Below are 22,131 nucleotides of genomic sequence, written 5' to 3' on the forward strand. Positions count from 1 at the left end.
TATTAGGAGACCTTTAAGCAAACTGCTAGTTACATGGTCATGCTTAGACAAGCACAAGGTTATTGAAACATACTTCCTTTCAGACAATTTAACTTGCACTGAAGGCAAATTATTGCCATAAAAGCACTGAAGCACGTTTCTTAGACATTTGGTGTAATTATTGGCTCCTAAAAGATTACCCTTGCTGCACAGCAATGTCAGCAGTAGCAGAACCAGGTCTGCATCTTCAGCTGTCGTTACAAATACTCCCTGTGCTGTTTGCCTGCAGGAAATTGATGTATGCATTTGATATTATTATTAAAAACAAACAAACAAACAAACAAAAAAAAGCAAAAAAAAAAAAAAACAACAGGAAGCAATATTTTAATTGACTTTCAGATGGAATATAGATTTCTGCCAGTAGCTGTAACAGAAATCAGTGAGAGTGAGCTGGCTCACAAAGGAGCTGCAGTGGGGCTAATACAAAGTGCACCTAAACTCACTCAAACAAAAAGATCACGAATAATAATTTTACTAACTGGGTAAGCAATCAAATGTGTCACAGACTGGGAGTCTTCCTGGGTTCCTTCCATTTTCCTTGTTACAAGGAGGGAAATTTGAACAAGGTGGGGCAGCAGTGAGCAACTATGAGCAGCAGAACTGCAAATACTCTCTACGCAGCCACTGGTGAAGTCACTGACATGTGCCTTACCCTTCTCATCTTTACCTGAGGGTTTGCCCTGATGTGTGCATGAGGTTCCACCTTCCTCTTCTTTGCCAGAGCCGTTTTCAATGCCCTGAAAATGAGTTTAGATAACACTACAGAAGTAAGTTGCACTGGCAGCTGTGCTTGTAAGGTTGGCAGTTGTCCCCTTAATACCAGCATAAAATTTACAACTCCACATAGAGGTATCTTCATAAAAACTTAGGAAAGAATTAGGTTCACTGAGTCGCTTTCCCCTTGTCTGGCCATTTTCTAGTGCTGCAGTATGAAGGATGACAGATTTCTGTCATACCATACCAGCATAACATATACTGCTGTGCTCAGAGCCTTGAGATAACTGATACGGGCCTTTCTGCTGAGTTATTCCTGGAACAAAATCCTTTCCTATCAGTGCAAATTATCAACTGAAGACTTGAATTTTCTTCCTGAAACAAGATTTTAGCACTAGGCACTTGCTACATGCAATTCAATTTTTACTTGTGTCTTGCAAGAGTTATACCAGCCATTGTAGAGGGAACACAAACTTTTTCTAAAATTGATGTCTTTCCTCACAGACTTTTTGATGCCTCTCTTCTAGTAACCTCTTGGAAGTCAGAATTGAAGTTTCTGTTGTCAGAGGGGACTCACAAACCCCCCTCAAGACAGTTTATCTCCAATGAAAGCAGATCATATAGGCAAGGAAGAGAACCTTAAAGCAGCATTAGTAGGTCAAAAACAGAGCTACTCTGAAGCCAAATGTTAATGAAGGCAGTGAAAACAGAGGTGCAAAGTAGTCGTCTTCAGCACTGCAAGTCATCATTTCACCATCTCCAAAGGTCTGAGGCACTTCCCTTGATTGTGAGCTGTAGTACTATGTATTATTTAGGCCTAGTTTATACTAGGAAGATTTGTGATTTAAGGTATGCCGATTCCCCTCTTCTTGTCCTAGAATTTCAACACAGCTGTGCTGGTAGAGGAGCACTTATACATTGTGTTAGTTGCCCTTTTTCAGGAAACAAAGTATGTGGTATCAATACATAGTAGCTTTATACCTTGAATGCATTCATAATGTTAAGTGCAGAGGACTGTCTAAAATATATACAAATGATAAAGGCTTTCTTTACATACATACTGTTCTGTATATGACCAGCTCTGGATACAGACAGGGTTCTTTGCGTTTGTCCTGTCCCATAAATGCAAGCTCATTTGCTGAGGGTGTCCTGCAGTCAGCTGCGTGTGCCAGGCCTTGCAGTTTAGATAAATGTCCACATAAAGAAACCGAGCTTCCAGGATTCCAGGATCACTGTGGGGATGGGTCTGAAAAGCCTGTCAGGCTGCCCATCCAAAAACATGTGAGCTTTGTCTTTGTTAAACAAAGCAATTGCACCTAAACAACAGAGCTATGCTGTTATAAGTGCTCTTTGGTAGACCAACTTGCATTTCCCTTTCTGGTAAGCTTCCTTTTGTTATGAAAGTTCCTCTCATCCAGCCATTAGCATTGTCAGATGTTCTGCCACATGTCGCTGCAGCAAAACAAAATCACCATCGCTAAGAGCATTTAGTCTGTTCTAAATTTATCCTGTCTCCATTGGTTTGTATTTGAATCTTGTCTGCTCAAAATATTTTCTGCTAAGTATAGCTCCCTTCTCCTGAGCAAATAAGTTGGGTCTCTTTTTTTCTGCACCCTCCCTTCCTACTTTCAACAGCTATTTTGAACTTGGAATAGGGTCACTGAGACATCTATGCACTGTCTTTACTTGTCTCTGTATGTGCTCATATTGCCAGACAATTTTTTTCCTTAGCACCAGCATCATATTGTCTTGATTGGCAAGCTTGCACTCTTTCATTAAGAAAGCATGTAATAAATTTGAATAAATTCATTTATTTGTGAATTCTGAGCTTGACCAACTGCCATTAGCACAAGGTGAAAAGTGAAATTGCATCCTTCTGTACTGAGGGCAGGAGCTGTACCATGGGGACATTTACTCCTACTAGAGAATCAAGTGTCATTGTCCTGTAGGGGCTGTCAGATGAAGAAATTTTAAATTCTAGAAGACTTGTGAGATATTTTACCTCTGGAGCAGTTCCTTTTTAAAGGGCCTGGTGAGTGGAACCCATACAAAGGCTTCAGGTTTGAAAGCTTTTATCACCAGGATCTGGTTTCACTGCTTCTCAAAGCAACAGAATCTGCAAAATATTTCTGAGACACATAGACAAAGCCTTTAGATACATTTTCTAATACATGTATAAGAATGTACACACTGAGGGTATTTTATTTCTTTAAAGGGTGTTTTATTTCCTTACAGGACCTACTTCTCTCCACTCTGCTAAAAAAGCAACCACAAAACTGTCAAATATTTCCATGTAATTAAAACAGAGGGTTTTTTTGTTTTGTTTTGTTTTGTTTTGTTTTTTTCCCCTAAGATGCCTCTTAAGGAACTAAAAAAGAAAGAACAAGCAGTTCTCAAGGCAGGGAAGGATGCTAGGGTTAATTTCATTTGACGCAGGCTCTCTTGGTGTTCCATGCCTTACTCATATTCTCAAATGAGCTTGAATTATGCTTGGTGAATATACTAAGTCATGCATGAGCAGTTGCCTCCCACGTCATTGCAGAAAAATGCATGTTGGCTAAACTGGACATGTTTTTCCCCTGGAATTAGGCTAAGTTCCTATTCATCCTAGTGCAGCAGCTTGGTCTCAGAGAGACAGTCACAACTCCAGCATTTTTTGCCAACTGGATTTAGCAGTTCTGCTGCTTTCCTTGTGTCACTGCCCTCCTTACCAGTATAACGGATTGCAGTAGGGCACTTAGGTTAATTACCGGCTGCTCTTTGTTTAAGTGGTTCAGACAAAACCATCGTTCCAAATGACCCCTTTCTTCTTACCTGGATGACTTGGGCTCTGAGTAAGGAAGTTCCATGTGTTGTCTGGAGTGCCAGTTACCACATGTCCCTTAACTGTGAAGGCTTGTAATCTCATTTCATTTTGAAAACCTTCATACCAGGAGGCCCAGATGACATCTCTGATACAGCTGGTGAGTCCAAACACAGCTATTCTTGATGAATTGCTGGGCACGCTTTGTCAAGTCAGACTGGGAGACAGTTTATCAAAGCTAGGTAAAATATTACCATTTTAAGGTAGAACTAATGCCATTTGATGGATTTAATAGGCTTACATCACAACAAATAAGGAAGAATTCTTTCTTTTAGTTTACAATTTGTCTTGCAAAATGTCCAGCTTTTAAGTTAAAGCTTTGCCAGAAGTTTTTGCTTACATTAGGAACTCTAAAGATTTTGTATGGTTTTCCCTCGAGTTTTAATTCTTTTGTTGCTGCTGTTGTTGCTGTTGCACCAGTCTTCCTGGGCAGCACAAACCAAGAAATCCTCCTGAAAGGACAGCACTACTGCTCCTAACTAGATGAATGTCACCGCACCTGCAGCTAAGGAACACGTAATTCTTCATTCACTGCTTTGTAAGTTCCCAACAATGTCAGGAAGGAACTGCTATTCTGTAAAGCACGACATGCTGGAGAATAAATAAAATATGTTCTACATATGACGCACTGAACAAGTTGCCCAAGGATGTTGTGGATGCCCCATCCCTGGAGGCATTCAAAGCCAGGTGGATGTGGATCTGGGCTGCGTGGTCTGGTGGTTGGCGACCCTGCACATAGGAGGGGTTGGAACTAGATGATCATTGCGGTCCTTTTCAACCCAGGCCACTTCTACGATTCTATGATTCATCCCTAACACCATGTTGGTGAGTACATTGTTTCAATTAAGGATCTTCGGGGTGGTTTTATTATTATTTGTTATTTTTTGCATGATCTCTCCCCCCTCCAATTACGAAAGTCCGTGTGTTTTAGTAGACAGCCAAATTGGTACTGGAGCTACTCAGCCGTCAGCTAAGGGGCAGACAGGCACCAGCACAGGCACCAGCACAGCCGCCAACCACAAGCCGCCCGCCGTGCCCTGCAGGGCCGCTGGCCATAGCACACGCCCGGCCCCGTGACGGTTGCTAAGGCCGGCAGCTGTAGGCGGGGCAGAGGTAGCGCTCTGCCCACCAATCAGGAGAGACCCACCCTCGCTCGGCGACCAATCGCCGACGGTAAACAACAGAACGCCATGGATTAGGAAGGGGAGGAGGAAGCAGAGCCGCCAGCCAATCAGCTGCCTGGGAGCGCGGGCCAATCAGGATGGGGAAACGTTTGGGCGGACTTTTTAAAACCGGAGAAGACGGCAAAAGGTCCCGGGCCCTTTAAAGGAGTGGTGCGACCCTGCGGTGTATCCCTCCGCTAGGACCCGGCGCTCCTTCCGAAGGAGCGCTGTTCTGTCCGGGCTCCGGTGACAGAACGAGCCGCTGGGTGATCACGGCGGATTCTGGTCCACGAAGCCTTTCGGAGTTCCGCTAGGGTGCGCGGCTGCGCGCGCGGACTATTTTACCTCCGCGCGGCGCTTCGCCGACCGGGCCTCGCCGGGAGCGCTCCGCGCGTAGCCATCTGCGGGCCGGCAGAACAAAAACACGGGGGCGGGGCCGCGCCGCCTCCATTTTGATGCGGGGCCGGGGCGGCGGCGGCGGCAGCAGCAGCTCCGCGGGGCCGGGGATGGTGTCGGTGCCGCGGGCAGTGCCGTGACTCGCTGCGGGGCGGCGAGCGGGGCCGGCGGAGGCGCGGGCCGCCCTGCCTGGATGCGGTGCCCGCGGCGGAGCCCACCCGCGTCCGTGCGGTGACGGGAACCGGGCTCCCTCTCCCTGCCGCCGAGGAGCCCCCGGGGCCCGCGGTTCGCCTCCCCGGCGCTGTGGGATCGCCCCTCGGCGAGGGGCGGGCGCCCGGTTCCCTTTGTCCGCGTCTCCCGAGGCCCTCGCCGCCCGGCCGGCTCGGAGATGGGCAGCGAGGCTCTGCGGCTGTTCCGGCAGCTGAACCTCCATCTGGAGCTGGAGGGACGCTTCCAGCCCCGCGAGAGGGGGCTCAGCCTCATCGAGTGCGCGGCCGAGGTGAGGGGCCGGGGGGCGGCGGTGTGCCGGGCCCGCGGGCTGGGTTTGGAGGCAGAGCATCTCGCTCCTCGACTGGCGGGGAGGGAGTATAAGCTGGGTTTGGTCGCATCTTTCCTAAGTCGGTGTGGGCACGGCCGTGAGAACTGTCATCTGGGAAGGAGTGTGTGCCCAGCGGTGTGGATGTGCTGCGTGTTGCATCGGTGCCCATGGGCATGGCAGTGTCCGCGCGCCTCGGGGCAGTTCCGAGCCTCGGGTGCGTTAAGTGGGGTTTTATTGCTAACAGAATAAAGAAAACAGAAAGTAGTAGGAAGCATTTCCAGGCAGGCTTTAAGAAAAACTCACCTTTGACCTAACTGGGAGGCTTGGTAATCCTCGTTGTCACCGCTATTACGTTTTGACTTTTCTTGCTGTAGAATGAAAACACTCTGTGCCCGAGACAAAGGAATGCTAAGGTGGAAGATCTCTGGAGTCTGACCAACTTCTTCGGTTTTGCAACTGAAACGTTTGTTTTGGCTGTTAACATCCTGGACAGATTCCTGGCTCTTATGAAGGTATTTTGGGGGGAAGAGGGCCTGCTGCAGTGTTTCTGGAAACACAGAGGTTCTGTCTGAACTTCCCTTATTAGCCAAAGGGGGAAAAGTTGTGAGTTAGGAGAGAACTGTGCTTGTTTAATTGTGTTATACCAAGCGCTTCTGTGTAAGGTTTGAAGTCAGTAGTTGTTGCATGAAATGTGGTGATATATTAATTTCTTTGTTGTGGCTTCACCTCATCTTTAAAGATAAGTAGATGTAGAAGACCTAGAGAACAGGAGATAATGAAGAACAAAATAAGCTATTTGGGTTTAAAATCTTGTAGGTACTATGCCAGAGCTTAAGCTTAGAGCTGGATCTAATGCCAGAAGATCATATTCTGGTTGTTCTTTTTGTTTGTGCTGCTTTGTGGCAGACAGTTCCAACAGAAATCAGTTGCCAATTACCAAGCTGGTGAAATTAATGCCTGGAGTTCTCTGGTCTGACAGTCTTCCAGGTTGTGTGAAACATTATCCTCTTATACGGCAGAGAATAGCAGGGGTAGGAGTGAGCTGCAGGGGGCTAGGACTGCCTAGAACAAGCTCAGACCGGATTTGTGTAGGCTTTAGCAGAGGGTAGGTGAGCACTGCCGGTTGGAGAAGTGAGGTACTACAGTTCTCACTGTAGTTTCTTTGTAGTGTAATGAGGAAGAACAACTTCAGTAGTGGGTGCTTGGCTGTTGTACCTACCTTCAGTTCTCCTGTAACAGATTGATACTGTTTTATTGGCTGTGCCAGCTGTGTTTTGTTGAAACTGAAGTGGTGAAACACTTGTAATGACCGCAGTTGACTCAAACACCCCATCAAGTGTAGATGAGGAACTAAATCTCTGTTGAAATGCAAATATTTCAAAATTGCTCACCTAGGCTGGGTGAGCTGTTTATTTCCCTGTTTGATAAGCACAGCGCAGTAGGTGGGAGGTACTCAGTGTTTCCTCTTATTTTTAGGTGAAACCGAAGCATTTATCTTGCATTGGAGTTTGTTGTTTTCAACTGGCCGCCCGAGTGGTTGAAGAAGAATGCAATATTCCATCTGCTCATGAGATTATCCGAATCAGCCAATGTAAATGCACTGTGTCCGACCTGAAACGGATGGAAAAGATAATTTCAGAAAAGTTGCACTTTGAATTTAAAGCTACTACTGCCTTAACCTTCTTGCACTTGTACCATACTATTGTACTCTGTCATACCTCAGAAAGGTGAGTTGAATTGCATGTTGATGTTCAGTTTGCCAAGGCCTTTTTTCCTCTTCAGCTGCGTCTTAAAATGATATTGACTGAAGAGGAGGCTGCTCCTTGTCTGTGACTTCCTGACATGTTAATGCTTGTTGATATGAATGCTCCTTCTCTTGTATGTTTTATAGGAAAGAAGTATTGAATCTTGACAAATTGGAAGCACAGCTAAAAGCTTGCAACTGTCGTCTTGTCTTTTCTAAAGCAAAAGTAAGTAGAGGTAGCTTTTCTTTGGCTTCCATTTAGGCTTCAATTAAAGTATGCTGAGCAACATTTTTTTTGTTGTTATAGCCTTCTGTCTTGGCCTTGTGCCTTCTCACTCTTGAAGTTCAATCTTTGAAATCTGTTGAGCTGTTTGAGATACTTCTGCGTGTTCAAAAGCACTCAAAGGTAAACGTTTTGAGGTTAATTTTGCAGTTGTTGGGACTGGTATGGCTAATATTTGGTGTTACATTTAAGGCACCTCTGTCAGTGTGCAGCCTTCAACAGGTAGTGTTTGGCATCAGCTAAAGCAAGCAATGAAACAGGCTTTTAAGCAAGTCTGAAACTCTTCTAATACTGTTTCATTGGTAGAATGCCAAATACAAGTAACTGCTGCTTCATAGTGAATGAGGTCAAGTAGTCATTGGCAACTACCTGACATGTAAAAGGATTACAGTTTGAAAACTAGGTTAAATGTGTTCTGTATTAGATTAGCAATTCTTCTTGTTTTACACATGTTCTAACAGGCAGCTGATTTAACATGTTCTAGAGAGGCTTCCATTCCATTTGTATGACCAGAATGTCTGCTGGGCTGGTTCTTTTTGCCCCAATAACAGAATTTGCTGCTTCTAGCTGCATGTTGTAACTGGCCATAGTCTAAAACAGTTGTAATCAAATTGAACTAACCCAGTGCCTTGGGGGATAGAAGTAGTTCCTTAAAGTGTTTTATAAAGATGACGTTATTACATGGCAGTAAAACATCCCTAGGTAGGACCCTCTTACATGGTCTTCTGTTAGTTTTGCTGTATGATGTCTCAAAATGTTTTTGGTCTCCGTTAAACAGCAGTTATGTTTCATTTGGGGATGATTTAAATGTTGACAACCACTGACAGCCCAACTGTTAATTCAGAGGCGTTCCTAGGAGGTGTATAGGAGTTCACCTTTAAAAGCAGCAAAGCTTTTTAAAAGCTTTGAAATTTGGGTATCTCTTTCATGAAGTCATTTCCTTAAGGTGGAGTGGCTGTATTTTGATATAAATAGGTTGTTTCTTCACTTTTCAGATAAGTGATTGTGACCTGCTTTACTGGAGGGAACTGGTCTCAAAATGCCTGGCAGACTATTCTTCTCCTGAATGTTGCAAGCCTGATCATAAAAAGCTAGTTTGGATTGTTTCAAGGCGCACAGCCCAGAATCTACAGAACAGTTACTACAGTGTTCCTGAGTTGCCAACAATACCAGAGGGTGGCTGTTTCAATGAAAGCGAAAGGTTGGTTATACTTTCCAGGCTTTTAAATTGTGAGGTGTTCCCATTATCTGGAAATGCTAATCTTTCCTACTGTTTCTTTTAGTGAAGACTCCTGTGAAGATATGAGCAGTGGAGAAGAAAGCCTTAGCAGCTCTCCTCCTAGTGATCTGGAAGGCACCTTCTTCTTTGAACTCAAGCCTAAAACAAAGTGGCAAACTCTTAATTCTCAGTCTTTGCATTAAGTCTTGATTGTAGTGGGTTAAGATTTTTAATGCACCCTAATCTTTTGGCAATAATAAATGGGATTATGGTATTCTGTAAACTGTATTAAGGCAAGAGTTGCTGTGATACTGCAATGCTTTGAATGCCTGCCTTGTGGTTTATGTTCTAATTCAGGTCTCATTCTAGCAAAAAAAAAAAAAAGTTGATGTCGAGTTTTATTGTCTTTGAGGATAAATGCAGTCCTGTACCTGGTGTTCCTTGATGCTTAGCAGCTAACATAAGCAGCAGAGTGTCATGGCAGCAGTGGAAGCTGATGGCTTACTGGGCTGCTTAAACAGGTGATCAAGATTGAGGGAAGTAGGGTTTTTTCTTCCCTGTCCAGTTTTTAGTCCAAGATATTGGTCACCTGTTTCCATCTGCCATGGAGCTGCCAGGATGCACAAGGAATTTGGGGCACAGGATCTGTGAGGAGAAGTTGAGGGAAGTGTGGGCTTCATGCAGCTCGGCCAAGAGGGTGTGTGGGTAGGATTGAGCAGCAGTCTTCTACTATGTAAGAGAGGGTTGCTGAGAAGATCATTGCAATTTTTGATTGAGATGCAGTCAAGCATGGGATGGACTAAGAAGAGCTGTGTAGTCTTTGTCTTGGGAGGTTTTCAGGGTCTGATGTGACAAAACCTTGAGCGGCAAGATCAAAAATAGGTATTGGTGCTCCTGTGGGCAGGAGATAAGAGCAGAGCCCTCCTGTGAGGGTCCCTCCACTCTTCAGTGTTTTGTGGTTAAATCACATTGGCTGAGTGGATTTATTGCATATACAGTACCATGCTGAAGTGCTGATTCACAGTGAAATGGGCTTTTTGAATACTGAAACTGCTTTAACACTTCATGTGCTGTGCTCCTTTTCAGCAGGTTCTTGTGTATTTCAAATGTTTCTTATTTAAGGCTTAGTTTTTCATAAACTTTAGGAATCCCTGTTTTGAACTGAGTGTGTGTGGTAGGAGTGGAGGATTCTAGTCAATACAAACTTTTACTGAAAATGGTAGTATGTGACAGGGCTTTTCATATTTTCTTTAATACAAATTAGCTTATGCTGAAACCCACCGTGTGTTTATGTTTAGTGTTAAAAAGTCAGCCCATACTATCAGCTTAGATTTATTGACACGGTTACTCTTGATATGTCTACGTTCCTTTTAATATTTAACCCTTGTAGTTTATTTCAGTATATTCATGTTATTGATTGAGTCATAATCAGACTTGTTTGCATGCTTACGTGAAGCAGTTAGTGCAGGAAAAGTTGATATTATGCAGTAATATCCAGTAAATGTGATGTTGATGAAGTAGTTAATGTAATGGGCTTTTTTGAACTTATGGAAGCACACAAACGGAAGTGTGATTGCATTTCTCTGTACTGAGAATATGGCTAGGTAGTAAGCGGATGAGTTAACTCAGAAAAATGGTGTGAAGTGTGGTGGTGCCAAAGTAGAAATGAAGGAGCAATCTAAAGGCTGTTTTGTAGATGTAAGAATTGTTTTAGGGTATGAGCGGTGCCGTGAGTCTGTAACTGTTACATGATTTCAGTTTTATAAAAATACAAAAAGTTTACAAAAAAATGTAAATAAAAATGTAAATTTAAAAAATGTACAGGAAAAAAATTTAAAACAAAAAATGAGCAGAAAATACTGTATTTTTTTACCTTGTATGTAACTTTTTGTAGGTATGTTGCATGTAGATATTAATTTATTGTGTACTCTGTATGATACAAATACTGTTCACTCAAACTTCTTACTTCTGCACCTGGGAGCTCCGTTCTGAAATAGAGTACCTTGACTGTGTATGATAAACCTACTGGGTCTTGTTTCACTTCAGAACAAAAATAAATTGTTGTATTTGTTAATTGCCATGACTTACAGTTGATTGTACTGGTAGTATATTTTGCTTCCTTTCTTCTTTTCTGTTTAACTTATGTGGCATCCAAGCTCCTGCTTGGATCCTCCAGAAGTTTTGGTAAGTTCTTTGCAAAGAAAAAGGAGTCTTTTGTGTGCAGCTCCCTACTGGATGTGAACCTTTTCTCAGCTTTGCTGCTGTCTGTTTTGAAGGCCGCTGTGAGGTGTCTCTGCTCATCAACTCAGCTCTGCTGTGGTGCTGGGATAAGTTCTGCAAATGGTCCACTTCTGCACCTGGCAAAGGGGATCTCCCATTAGAGGTGAAGTTAAGGCTCATTACAGGATGAGTGTTCTGAGTTTTGCTGGATTTATGCTTGCAGCTATTCCAGTCTTCTGGATGAAGCTTGATGTCTGCGTTTCTACAGTTAAAAGTACTTGTCTTTCACTTGGAGAGGAGGGGAAAAAAAAAAAGAAAAAAAAAAAACAACAACCAAACAAAAAAAACAGCTTAAACAATTTTGCTCTCATTCTGCCTGTCTTAGTAAGTAGTTCTGGTGTCCTCTGCAAAATAATGGATAAGAGGCCCTAAGTGGCTCTTGCTGGAAGAACTGAACGGGTGACCCAAGATGTAGATGGCTGAGATTTCTCAAAACATCACCATAGGGTGTGCCTTGGAGCTTGATCCAGATCTTCCCTTTTCTTTGTCCTTTTCTTTCTTGTGCAAGAGATGGAGAAGACAAAGGTGTTCCTTGAGCTGGGGCAGCTTGTTCTCTAGCTCTAAATGTTGTAGGGGGAGACACAGGACCCTGGAGTGTTCAGTTTTTGGATTCTGGGGTTGGGTTTGGAGGAGAATAGGATGCTTATTGGCAATGTGTGTGGGAAGCACGGGGCTTGTGCTATTGTTAACATAATCCACTGAGAGCAGCAATGGCAGTTCTCAGGTTCTTCATGGCCTTCATAGTTACTTAAAATACAGGAGCACACTGAGGCTTCTCACTTCCCACATATGCTAGAAGAGGAATGGACACCTGATGTCTGAAAGAGCTCTATGAAATTTCCTTCTATGTTCTTTAGCTCACATGTATGACTAAAAGCCAATTACATAATGGATCTTGGCAATGTTCATTCTATCACTTGAAGCTTCCTTGCTGTCAGCTGTGACAACTTTGAGCATGAAAGCTGCTGCAGCCAGGATTTTCAGCTCCTACTTCAAAGATGCCCACTCAGGTTGCTTCAGTACAGCAAGCGCCTTGCTTGTGTGCTGGCAGATTATTCACACAGCACGTAGGTGAGCTGTTGTGAGTGTGGGAGGCCACAGGCCTTGGGTTAACAACAGCTAATGAGATTGGTTTGTTCAATACAGCTTGGGGTGTGCTGTACAACTGCTTTTGAATTTGGTCCCCAGCATGAGAAGAGATTTGCTTGAGAATGTTGCTAGGCTTACTTCTGTGGCTTGATAATTTGGGCATCGCTTTGATTTTGCTGGGTCAGATAGAGGTGTATCCCTCAAAGGAGGCTTGCCTGGCTTTGTTCAAAGAATGGGTGGTTGCTCTATTTTTAACAGCAGAGCCATGTATAATTTTCAAATGCTGTTTTAGGCTTTCTTGCATTAGGTGAAGCTTTGAGCGCTTGCCATCTCAAGGGCTTAAATGCAGTCTCGTTTTCCTAACTGCATTATCACTGGGGCAGGTCTGGGTGTGAGCAGAGGCTGAAGGGAAATATTTGTGTGAAAAGCATCACTATGGGACTGCTTCTGGCTGTGCAGTTTCTGTATGAGCTCCAGGACATTCCTCTGTTCACAAAGCTTTGAGCCTTTGTGAAATAGTTACTGCCTAACCTACATCAAATGTAGAGCTGGCAGTTCTCATCATTGTGGACCAGCCCTGGTTTGTGATGGGATCTCATGGTATTACACCGCTCACCTTTCAAACCTGCTCTCCTGTGGCTTTAAGTGGGCTACAAGGGATTAGCAGCGGAACGGCTTCTATTCTAGTGAATTGTCACACAATAATTAATAATGGGCTTTTGAACAGGAAACTCAAATTCTTTACCACACAATTGAACAGCAAGCTACCTGGAAGAGTAAAAATTTGCAGCATCAATCAGTATGTTCAGGTCCTGAACAGGGGCAGGACTGTTAGATGAATGGCTGTTAGATTTCTGTGACACATGTTAGCCTTTGAAGTTCAATGAAATGTGAAATATGCTAGGGGCAAGAGCAGAAGCCAGCCTCTGCAGTTCTCCATTCAGTGCACATTACACAGGGCCTTCAAGAAAGAAAACATTTCTGTTTCCATTTTCAAGCAATGTCTGACTTGCAGCTGACTTGCTGTATTCAGTTCCCCTGAAGTTTGACGCGCCTGAAACTGACAAGTCACAAAGATTTGAAGAGTTTAAGATACTGAAAGGATTTTAAGTTCCAGTACTGCAGGAGCCAGCAATTTGTGGCCCACAGAGCAAGCTCTGTTTTGCAATGCATGAGAGTAGGGGCATGTTTAGCAATTTCACCATCGCTGGGTGACAGCGGGAGCTGAGCAAAGCCTGTGCCAGTTGGTGTTGTTCAACTGCACTTAATGCTTTCTCCTAGATGGCAAAAGGCATGATTTGACTTTTAGTCTCAACTGTCCAGTTTCCAGCTCTGAACTCCTGATTTATAAAAGCTATTCTGGATAAGCATCAAAATACAACTACATGCCTAACATGTACTGACAAAGCTGCTGTTACTGACTAGCTTAATAAAATGGCAGAATTGTTATTGCTCAAGTAGAACACCAAGTAGCGAAACTAAGAATAGTTAGTGCTGCAGGTAAGAACATAAGATGCTGGCTAGGACTGATGGATGAAATGCTGATGGATTTATCAGCATGTGATGATAATATTAGAATAGATGTTGCTAGACAGTCTTAGCTACATTCTTCATCTACTCTGTATCATATGAGTAAATAATCAGTGTTTGTCTTACAGTATACATTGCAGCTGTGTTGTGTCACATAGCCTCATTTTATGGCTTATGCCTTTAGCAATCTAGTGTAGTGCATGTACTAAAGGAAGAAAGTTGCCATAACAACTGAATGAAATCAATTACAATAATAAGCAATTAAAATCTCATCCTTAATGTTGCATAAACATAACATTTTGCTCATGAATTATTAGTGATCATGCCTCTAGACCTGTATGTTCTGTTCCCGATTTGCAATCTCAACAATTTTTGAATTAATGAAGCATTTCATTAAAATGCTTCAAAGGGCGCTGGTGGGTTGTTTTGTTTTTGGTTTATTTTTTGCTGTAGTGTGTACGTCTTCATTGGAGATGTAAACACTATTAAAATATTCAAATGAAGGAAGCAGTCACGATGGGATTTCCGGAGCGCTTGGTGCTGGCTTCAGTCCCACCTAGTGAAATGAATGGTGAGAAACCTTATCCTGGACTTAGAAAGGCAAACTCAGTTCCTCTCTCTGCCTCACGCTTTCTCCTTGACCTTCTGTACATTACTGAATCTCTCACTTCCTTTGTTCCTCTGTAGAACAAAGATAGGAATAGCTCCCTACTGTATATCTGTTGTTAAGGATAAATAAGCTGAAAACAGAACTGCAAAACTGTTGTGGAAAAGCAGTATGTGTAAGGATCCAAGAGAAAGCAGAGCTTATAAACGTAGTGCAAATGGAATTAGGCCACCAGCTTCTTCCTAGTGGGGTGCTTAGGTGTAATCCTGTCTTTGCCTTGCCTAGCAGGACTGGTGTGAAGTTGATTGGTAACCTCATCATCCTTTAGTGTTTTGTTAGGACAGATACCCCACGGTAGCAGAAAAGGTCCTGTGCTGTAGTTTCAAGGGTACTGTTTCTTCAACAGCCTTGCGTGTACGCCTAGAGCTTCACCCAGCGTGCATTACACATGCACCAAGCTAATGAGGGGCTGTTCAAGTTATGCAACAGCTGACATGCAATATCTCTGTTTACTTTACAAGGGCCTGTATGCTTGTCCTCTGAGAATTTCATGTGGCTGGGGGTACAAATTTTCAAAGGTTAACCCAAGTCTTCAAAGAACTTTGCAAAACACTGCTGAAGTCTGCATCTGTCTTCTCATGTTCAGTGTTTGAGCCAGGGATCTGTGGACTGTTCTTCACCCAGAGCCCGAATATTAACTGTTAAGGGGCAAAAGGACTTGAGGTGAACTCTGTTCTTGGCATCCTGTCATTCCGAGATTACAAAAGCAATGGCCAGTAGCCTCACTTTGTGGTGCAGATGATAAGAAGCCAGGTGCCAATGACTTGCCAACCCCTTGCCCAAGATATTTGCATGTTGTCAGATCAGCAGGAAACTTGGTTTGTGAAAAAGAGCGAAGTAGCACACTCCTCTCCTAGGAATGCCATTTTCCCAATTTAGCTGTGCTTTCATGTGAGAATCTCTGTCTAGTGCATCCAGAGGTCATCTGCCTTCTGTCCTTTGCTTTTCTGAGCTTGGATTGTTTTAAGAGATATAACGCTGCTGTCTTTTGCCTGTCTGACCAGCTGGGGAAAACCACACACTCTCTGTGCTGTCATTGCAAAATAAGACAGATACTTACCTGAGTTATGCCATCAAACATGACTCAGTAGCAGGAATTTGTAGTTGCTCTCTCAGGATGTATACCTCTGTTGCCTCCACAACCTACCATTACCACTGGATAGCTGATATAGTATTCCTTAGAGCCCAAATTAGGGACTCACTCCTGCACTTCCACATTAGTTCAGCATTATTTGTCTCAAGAGCTGGTAAGGCAAACCCCACCCAGCAGGGAATTTAGCTTATTGGTGCCCCACCTGCAAAATGAGAATACTCCCCCATTATCTTTTTTTTGTTGTCACTGTTGGCATGTTGCTGTAGTGTATCCTATTACCATTTGCACTTAGCAATAGTAAAGATCTCACCTGGTACCTTCAAATACTGCTAACACACAAAAGCTCACTATAATTAATGTTTATTTTGCTGGCTATAATACTCTGAGGTTTCTTATCCTCTCATCTACTAGCTGGTTTAATAAACAATTTCTGTGGTAGTGCTTAGCACTCTTCTCAGGTTTCTGGCATGAATACAGATCAATTCCTTCTGGGGAAATAACAGTGACTTTAATTTCCACTGGTGTCTGATCTTTGAGACAGTGCCTCTGTTCCTCTGCTTTCTCCTAGCAGTACCACTTAACTCCTGAATGCTGACAGTTAAGCATAATCCTTCAGCTTTTCTTTTCTGGATTGATTTAACACCAAAAGTTTTAGCCAACAGCTCCTGGAAGTGTGTCCTTGTGCACCCTCCACTGCTGGCCTCCTCCTTTCATCCACCAAAGACATCAGGAGCTGGGGCCAGTGCTTTTTTCTTGTCCCCAGCTTCCTTTGTTCTGCAGGGGTAGTTCAACATTCCCAGGACATAAAGACCTCAGAGAGATTAAACTTGACACTTGGCTGCCTGAACAGGATTTGAACCTGCTGCTACAGTTGTCTTCTGCCCTCAGATAGCAGCAAATAGCTTTTTGGAATTTAGCTCCGGATAGTTCATAATACATTTTTAACTTGCCAGGCCAGAGTTACAAGGCATTACATAGGTTCTTAGATGTGTAGTTAAAGAAAAAGCAGGCAATTGACCTGTGAGGTGGTGAGAAAAGGGTGCTGTAGAGGAGGCCTGTTCCTGATTTGATCAGCTAGGCTGTGGCAGCTGCTCATGCAGAAGAAGGTAAGCACAAATGCTTTGGGAATTGGGTGCCATTAAGCGGGAAGTGGGGCCAGCCATTTCCATCCAGAGTATTGCTGTTTAATGTCTGTTTTAGAGTACAGTTCCTTGGGATATCACCACTCTCTTCCTAGTGAACTTGCTTCCTTCTCATCAGCCTCTCCAAACAAAGATGGTGTCTTCCTAAGACAGAAACTTGCAGATGACTCATCTACATCCCATTAGCTCCTTCAGGGGACATTTATGTCCTTTTGGCATAAGTAGCAAAGGAGGCTGCTGGATGTATGTTGTTTGACTGCTCAACCCAGCTACTAAAAGCAATCTCCACTTAGTTGCTGGGTCTAAAGGTACAGCAGGCTGTGGCTGCAGCTCAGGGCGCTATGTTGGGAGCACCAGGTGAGGCAAGGCCACTGGTGTGAGTGTATCAAGGACGTGAGTGTGAGGCCTTTCTGTGCACACTTCAGCAGTCTGGATGAAGATCTTGGTATGTCGTATTTCAAAGTGCCCTTGGGGTGAGAAGGAAGCCAGCAAACACATGCTGCAGCCCTGGAGAGGCCTGAGCTTTGCAGGCATACCCTGAGGGGAACTGAGGATGTCCTTGGTGCCATTTCTTGCCGCCATCTGAGTAGCAGGTTGTTGTCCAGGTAGGAACAGCAGCTCCTGATTACATGGCATTGAATTATCTTGTAAAATCTGTAAAATCTCTCAATTATTTTCCTTTTCTTTTTTTCTTTTTGATGTTGGAAGGAGAGTGCTGAACTCTTATTTTGTGTACAACTTCCAGCCCTCAAAGATAAGTCCACACTAATTCCGGTCATAAATCATTTTCTCTTTTACTGAGTTTCTAGTTTTTATGTTGTTGCTTCCTTTAGATCTTTCCAGTCAATTCTTCAGACTCTGTGGAGTGTGGCACATTTAGGTCTGTGCTGGCTGTGGCTTGATGTTGCTGCTATGTGTTGAGACTACATCTTCTGACATTATTTCTTCAGCTGTTAACAGGATTTTATTTTTTCTTTAGCAGGCAACAATGCTCTGTATCTGGTACTTGTATGTAATGGCCTGTGTGTCTTACATTATATAAAAGGCAAATAGAATGCTTTGTGAAATGTATTGCCTCTTGGAGGCATTCGGTTGTCAGCACAGGAGATCAAAGCCCTTTTTCAAGTAGCTAACAGCAGTACACATTTTTCTGTGCTTCTTGCCCGTGCTTCAAACATGACCTCAAGAGGCTATTTGTTGAGAAGCGTGTTTATACCATGGAAATTTACCCAGCCGAGTGAAGCCACTTGCCTGTCTGGTTGGAAAACCCCTTGCATCGCACACAAAACTTCGTAGTTTGCAAGGCAAGGAGTTCTGTATGAGAGCAGCTCATAGCGCCTACAAAATGGTGCAAGGATGCAACTAATCTTTGTGTTACTGTACCATTCAAGGATAACCAAGATTCATTGTTTCTGGAGAAGGTGAGCCAAAAACTGTGGTTACTAAGTAGTGAGAAGTGTTACAGTTTGTGTAACAAATTCACAATAATTTTAGCCTGGAGCATGGCTAGTGTTGCCCCTATCAGTCCATCTTCTTTGCACCTGTGACCATTGGAGGGGTGGCACATCACTGGCCTCCTCCAGCACTGATGCAGACAGAGCTGAAATCGCATGACTGGCTGTGTGAAGCAGATTGCCCCTTCAATTCAACATATGCATGTTATAACTCCCTGAAAAGTAGTGCTTCAGTACGACTCAAAGTACCTAGCAGAGGAGACTTACAGAGCATATTTGGATGTGAAACAGGAGGAGCATCTTTCCACCTCCGCCAAGAGCACAGCAGCTGAACAGCTCCAGCTGCCCATGTTTCCCAAAGGAGCTGGAGAGATTCATAAGCTCCCAGTTCAGGCCATTTACATCTGAAAGGCGGCCAGGAGGGATAACTAAGATACAGAATACCTAACAAACACCTGACTTTTGCAAATGCTGACATAAGACCTTATCTTAGCTATAGGTTTAGAAAACAAGCAAGCAAAACTGTCCTACCTTACTGTGGGCCGAATTAAAACGAAGGCAGAATACTCCTGAAGTTCAGGAAGTCTCAAATTCAAATCTGTACTTTGAGTCAGAGCTGGTCTTCCCATTTTCATTTCAGAAGAGGAAATATCCTGCAATAGGTGGAGCCAGAAGTGGTGTTCTCAGAAAACAGATTCCTACACAGCAGGGAAAAAAAAAAAAAAGAAAGAAAGCAATAAAACATTTGTTATATTTATGTGATAGTTAGATAATGACAATACACCTGCACTTGTCAGGTTTGCCATCACGCTTATCTGTTTCCACATTTTGGCCTGTTTTTATTCATCAGAAACCAAAGCTCAGAGGTTGGATTTGTAATTTTTTTGTTCACCAACACAAGGGGTAGTTGCAGAGCAATGAGCTTTTGCCAACAGATACTTTTGCTGCAACAGCTGTAGCCCTACGGGATACTGCTGTTCTCTTAGCCATAAAGGAAGTGAGCGAGACGTACGGTGTCTCACACGGCCCATGGTGTCTGCATCCAGCCCTGTGAAGGATCTGCTGTCTTTTTCCAGTTATTTTTCCATCTCCCTGACTTTCTTCAGTGCTCCTACAAAGAGATGGAAAGGCAAAGCCTCTGGGAGCGCAGCAGAGCCTGTGCTTGCACGGGAAAGGAGGAAGGCTGAACATCTGTCACAAGCCTACAAAATAGCCTGCTTGGGGGGGGAGGGAGAAGGAAGGGGCAAGGAGAAACCATTAAGATATTCCATTGTTTAAATTTAGAAGAGGGAGGGCTTTCTAATTCATAAATAACAGCAACTAATTTGGGAAAGACTGGGTGGAAGTGCATGGAGTCAAGACAAAGACTAGGGAAACGGCAGGGTTTTTTTTTCTGTTCTACTATCTACAGTTGATAGGAAATAGCAGGGAAGTGCTTTCCTGTAGAGAAGCCCATCAGAGAAGAGATTGTAGGAGGATAATAGATGTTGAGGGAAATGATTTCTTAGCCAGCTTCTCACCAAATCTCTAGGGAGCAGAGGACTTGATGGAAATCAGAGCTTTCTTGTGCTCAGCTTCATTAGCATCGTCAGAAGTGAAGCTTCCTCTAATGAAAATAACCTGCAAATAGGGAGAGCTGGGGGGGGAAGAGCCTGCCTACCAGCCAGATAAATCATCTAGGACAGAGGTGTTCAAATTACAGCCTGCAGGGCACCTGCAGCTCAACAAGCCTTTGCTTGTAGCCTGTGAGAGGATTGTTTCAAAGGGAGTTACTGCATTGGTGGGGTATTGAACTGCAGATGAATTTTACCTGATCCAAGTCCACAGATAAATTCAGTGTCTCCAGACACAGTCATGCCTACAGTAGGGCTTTCCTAGCAAGGACTTTTGAAGGCTTTTTGTAAGGACAAATGTTATCTGTACTAAGAAAAATGAAGTCTCCTGAGGCTAGGAAGGAAAATAATTTCATGAAAGTCCTATGTTTTATATTGTGGTTTCATTTACTTTTTCAGTGAATTGGCTTCAACAACTAATAAGACAGTACAAAAGGCATTTTTTCTTACTTAATGTCTATTCCTTACTATTTTATTGTAAGGATGTTCTGCATAGCCTGCCACGAAGCAGCATAAACAGCAAACCCTTGCAGTCTGAATCCTCTTAATTACGGTCAGGAAAAGGCAAGCTCAGGGCTGCCTATGTGCTGAAATGCTAACAAGTAGCAAAATAGTCTGCAGAGTCCATTCACCCTCAAGCTTTGTAAAATGGGTCACTGCAATTGTGCAAGCAGAATAAAAGCAGGGGAGAACCCATTAATCCCAGGATCTTTTTTTTTGTCCTTGAGCGCAAACTTAGTGCTAAACTCCTTTCTTGAGGGATTGATGCATCCTCAAAGCTTTGCTACAGAGAGAAGAGAGAGCAGCTGACATTGTCTGCCTCTGAATGCAATGTGCTCTACTGAGACATCTGGGGATTTCTGCAAATGTGTTCCCACTTCACTAACACTTTGTGGAAGCAATTTTCTACATGATGAAGGAAACTCATCATGCTCTTCTGGAGTTCCCTTAGCACTCTGCCTTCGTTTCTCAAAGGAAAAGCCCAAAGTTACCTTGCTTGCAGCTGGGAAGGTATGGCATAGCCCTGCTGTATTTGGGATTACATGATGGAATCTGCAGTAAAGAGAAAACACATATCCTCCTCACAAGTCATGCACTTTTGCAAACTGACACATAGCTCAGAGTTTATGAAGTTAAAGCCTGGAAATTACTGCAGAAAAGGATGATAGAAGATTGAAGGGAAGTAGTCAGGAGGTAAATATCATAAACTTGCTTCTGTCTTCTGATGAACTCAGCTCAACCTTCCTATTGGGTGTCAATCACTAGACAGCTGAGAAATGCACCAAATTGAGCAGGTGCCTCAATCACCTTCCTTGCCTCCTAGATGGAAGGACTCAGTAAGTGACTGGCAGCTGCCAGAGCCCAGGTGGAGCCGGTTCCTACTGACTGCAAGAAGGCCTGCGACCATTTTGTTAGCAGAGAGGCACCTAGGAGCTGAGCTGCAAGAACATGGAGAGGTCAGGGTTTTTGTTTTATCACTTCACAGATACTCATGGGATGTAGACCATGTAAGTACGGTAAGTACGTGTGGTTTTTCCAATTGTTTTACAAGTTGTTTTTGGTAGTGTTGATGTTTAATTTGAGTAGGTGTTTATTAATTGATAGCAGTACACCTTAGCTCTGTCTTCTTCCTGATGCAAGTGAAAGCATTTCTTTGCTCAGTGGGGCTGCCTTTCTTTCAGCTACCTGTTGTGAGGTGTGAGGGTAAGTTGCTCTGTATGGACCTCCGAAGAATGCAAACACATTAGGGTCAGTAAAATTTGACTGACAAGCACTTGAATTGGAATTTGCCAGTTGCATAGAAGCTTTGTAACAGTGCTCAATTTAGCAGTTTTCTAAATGATGGAAAAGACACTTCTGGTAAAAGGAGAATATGTTTTCTATATTTACATTGAGGCAAGAAAAATATGCATCAATGAGGGCAATGTATCTGTTCTGAATCCATAGTAAAAGCGTTATGGGTTGCTTCTGGCTTGTTCTCCCTGGACAGTTGCATGCTATAATGTGTTTCATTTGTCAGAGCTTGGATCAAAAATGAAAGTAGAGGAGTAAGCAGGGAATGGATGTAGGAAGGAGCAAAAGTGGTACACCTCAGGAAGCGAGTGGCCAGGAACTGGATAGTCTCATGTAGATAGCGTAGCCTTTAGGTTTCTCTATATCTGACCCCAAAAGAGTGCTGGATTTATGGCTTCAAAGCCCCTAGGAATTGCACAAACATCTTCACCTTCATTTTAGAAGATTTTAAGAACAGGACTTGAAATAGCATCCTTTACAATAAGACTCCCTTTGTGCTTCAGGTAGAGT

General features: G+C 43.5%; 1 protein-coding gene across 1 annotated transcript; it reads left to right on the forward strand.

The window, feature by feature from the left end:
* The first annotated feature begins 5,362 nt into the window (after positions 1 to 5,362).
* On the forward strand, positions 5,363 to 11,033 carry CCNG2 (cyclin G2). The gene is made up of 7 exons (XM_052682417.1): positions 5,363 to 5,674; positions 6,088 to 6,225; positions 7,190 to 7,440; positions 7,605 to 7,683; positions 7,765 to 7,863; positions 8,736 to 8,941; positions 9,024 to 11,033. Exons 1-7 carry the CDS (start codon positions 5,564 to 5,566, stop codon positions 9,160 to 9,162), a joined length of 1,023 nt encoding a protein of 340 aa, XP_052538377.1. The 5' UTR covers positions 5,363 to 5,563; the 3' UTR covers positions 9,163 to 11,033.
* The last annotated feature ends 11,098 nt before the right edge of the window (positions 11,034 to 22,131 follow it).

Source organism: Tympanuchus pallidicinctus, unplaced genomic scaffold, assembly GCF_026119805.1.
Source record: "Tympanuchus pallidicinctus isolate F22 unplaced genomic scaffold, pur_lepc_1.0 scaffold2, whole genome shotgun sequence".
Lineage (NCBI taxonomy): Eukaryota > Metazoa > Chordata > Aves > Galliformes > Phasianidae > Tympanuchus > Tympanuchus pallidicinctus.

What these genes read in the sequence shown, in the direction of transcription:
- CCNG2 (XM_052682417.1), top strand. Translation starts at nt 5,564, where the DNA reads ATGGGCAGCGAGGCTCTGCGGCTGTTCCGGCAGCTGAACCTCCATCTG. An exon ending in GATTCCTGGCTCTTATGAAG is followed by an intron (nt 6,226 to 7,189) that starts GTATTTTGGGGG and finishes TCTTATTTTTAG; the next exon opens with GTGAAACCGAAGCATTTATC. An exon ending in CTCTGTCATACCTCAGAAAG is followed by an intron (nt 7,441 to 7,604) that starts GTGAGTTGAATT and finishes TATGTTTTATAG; the next exon opens with GAAAGAAGTATTGAATCTTG.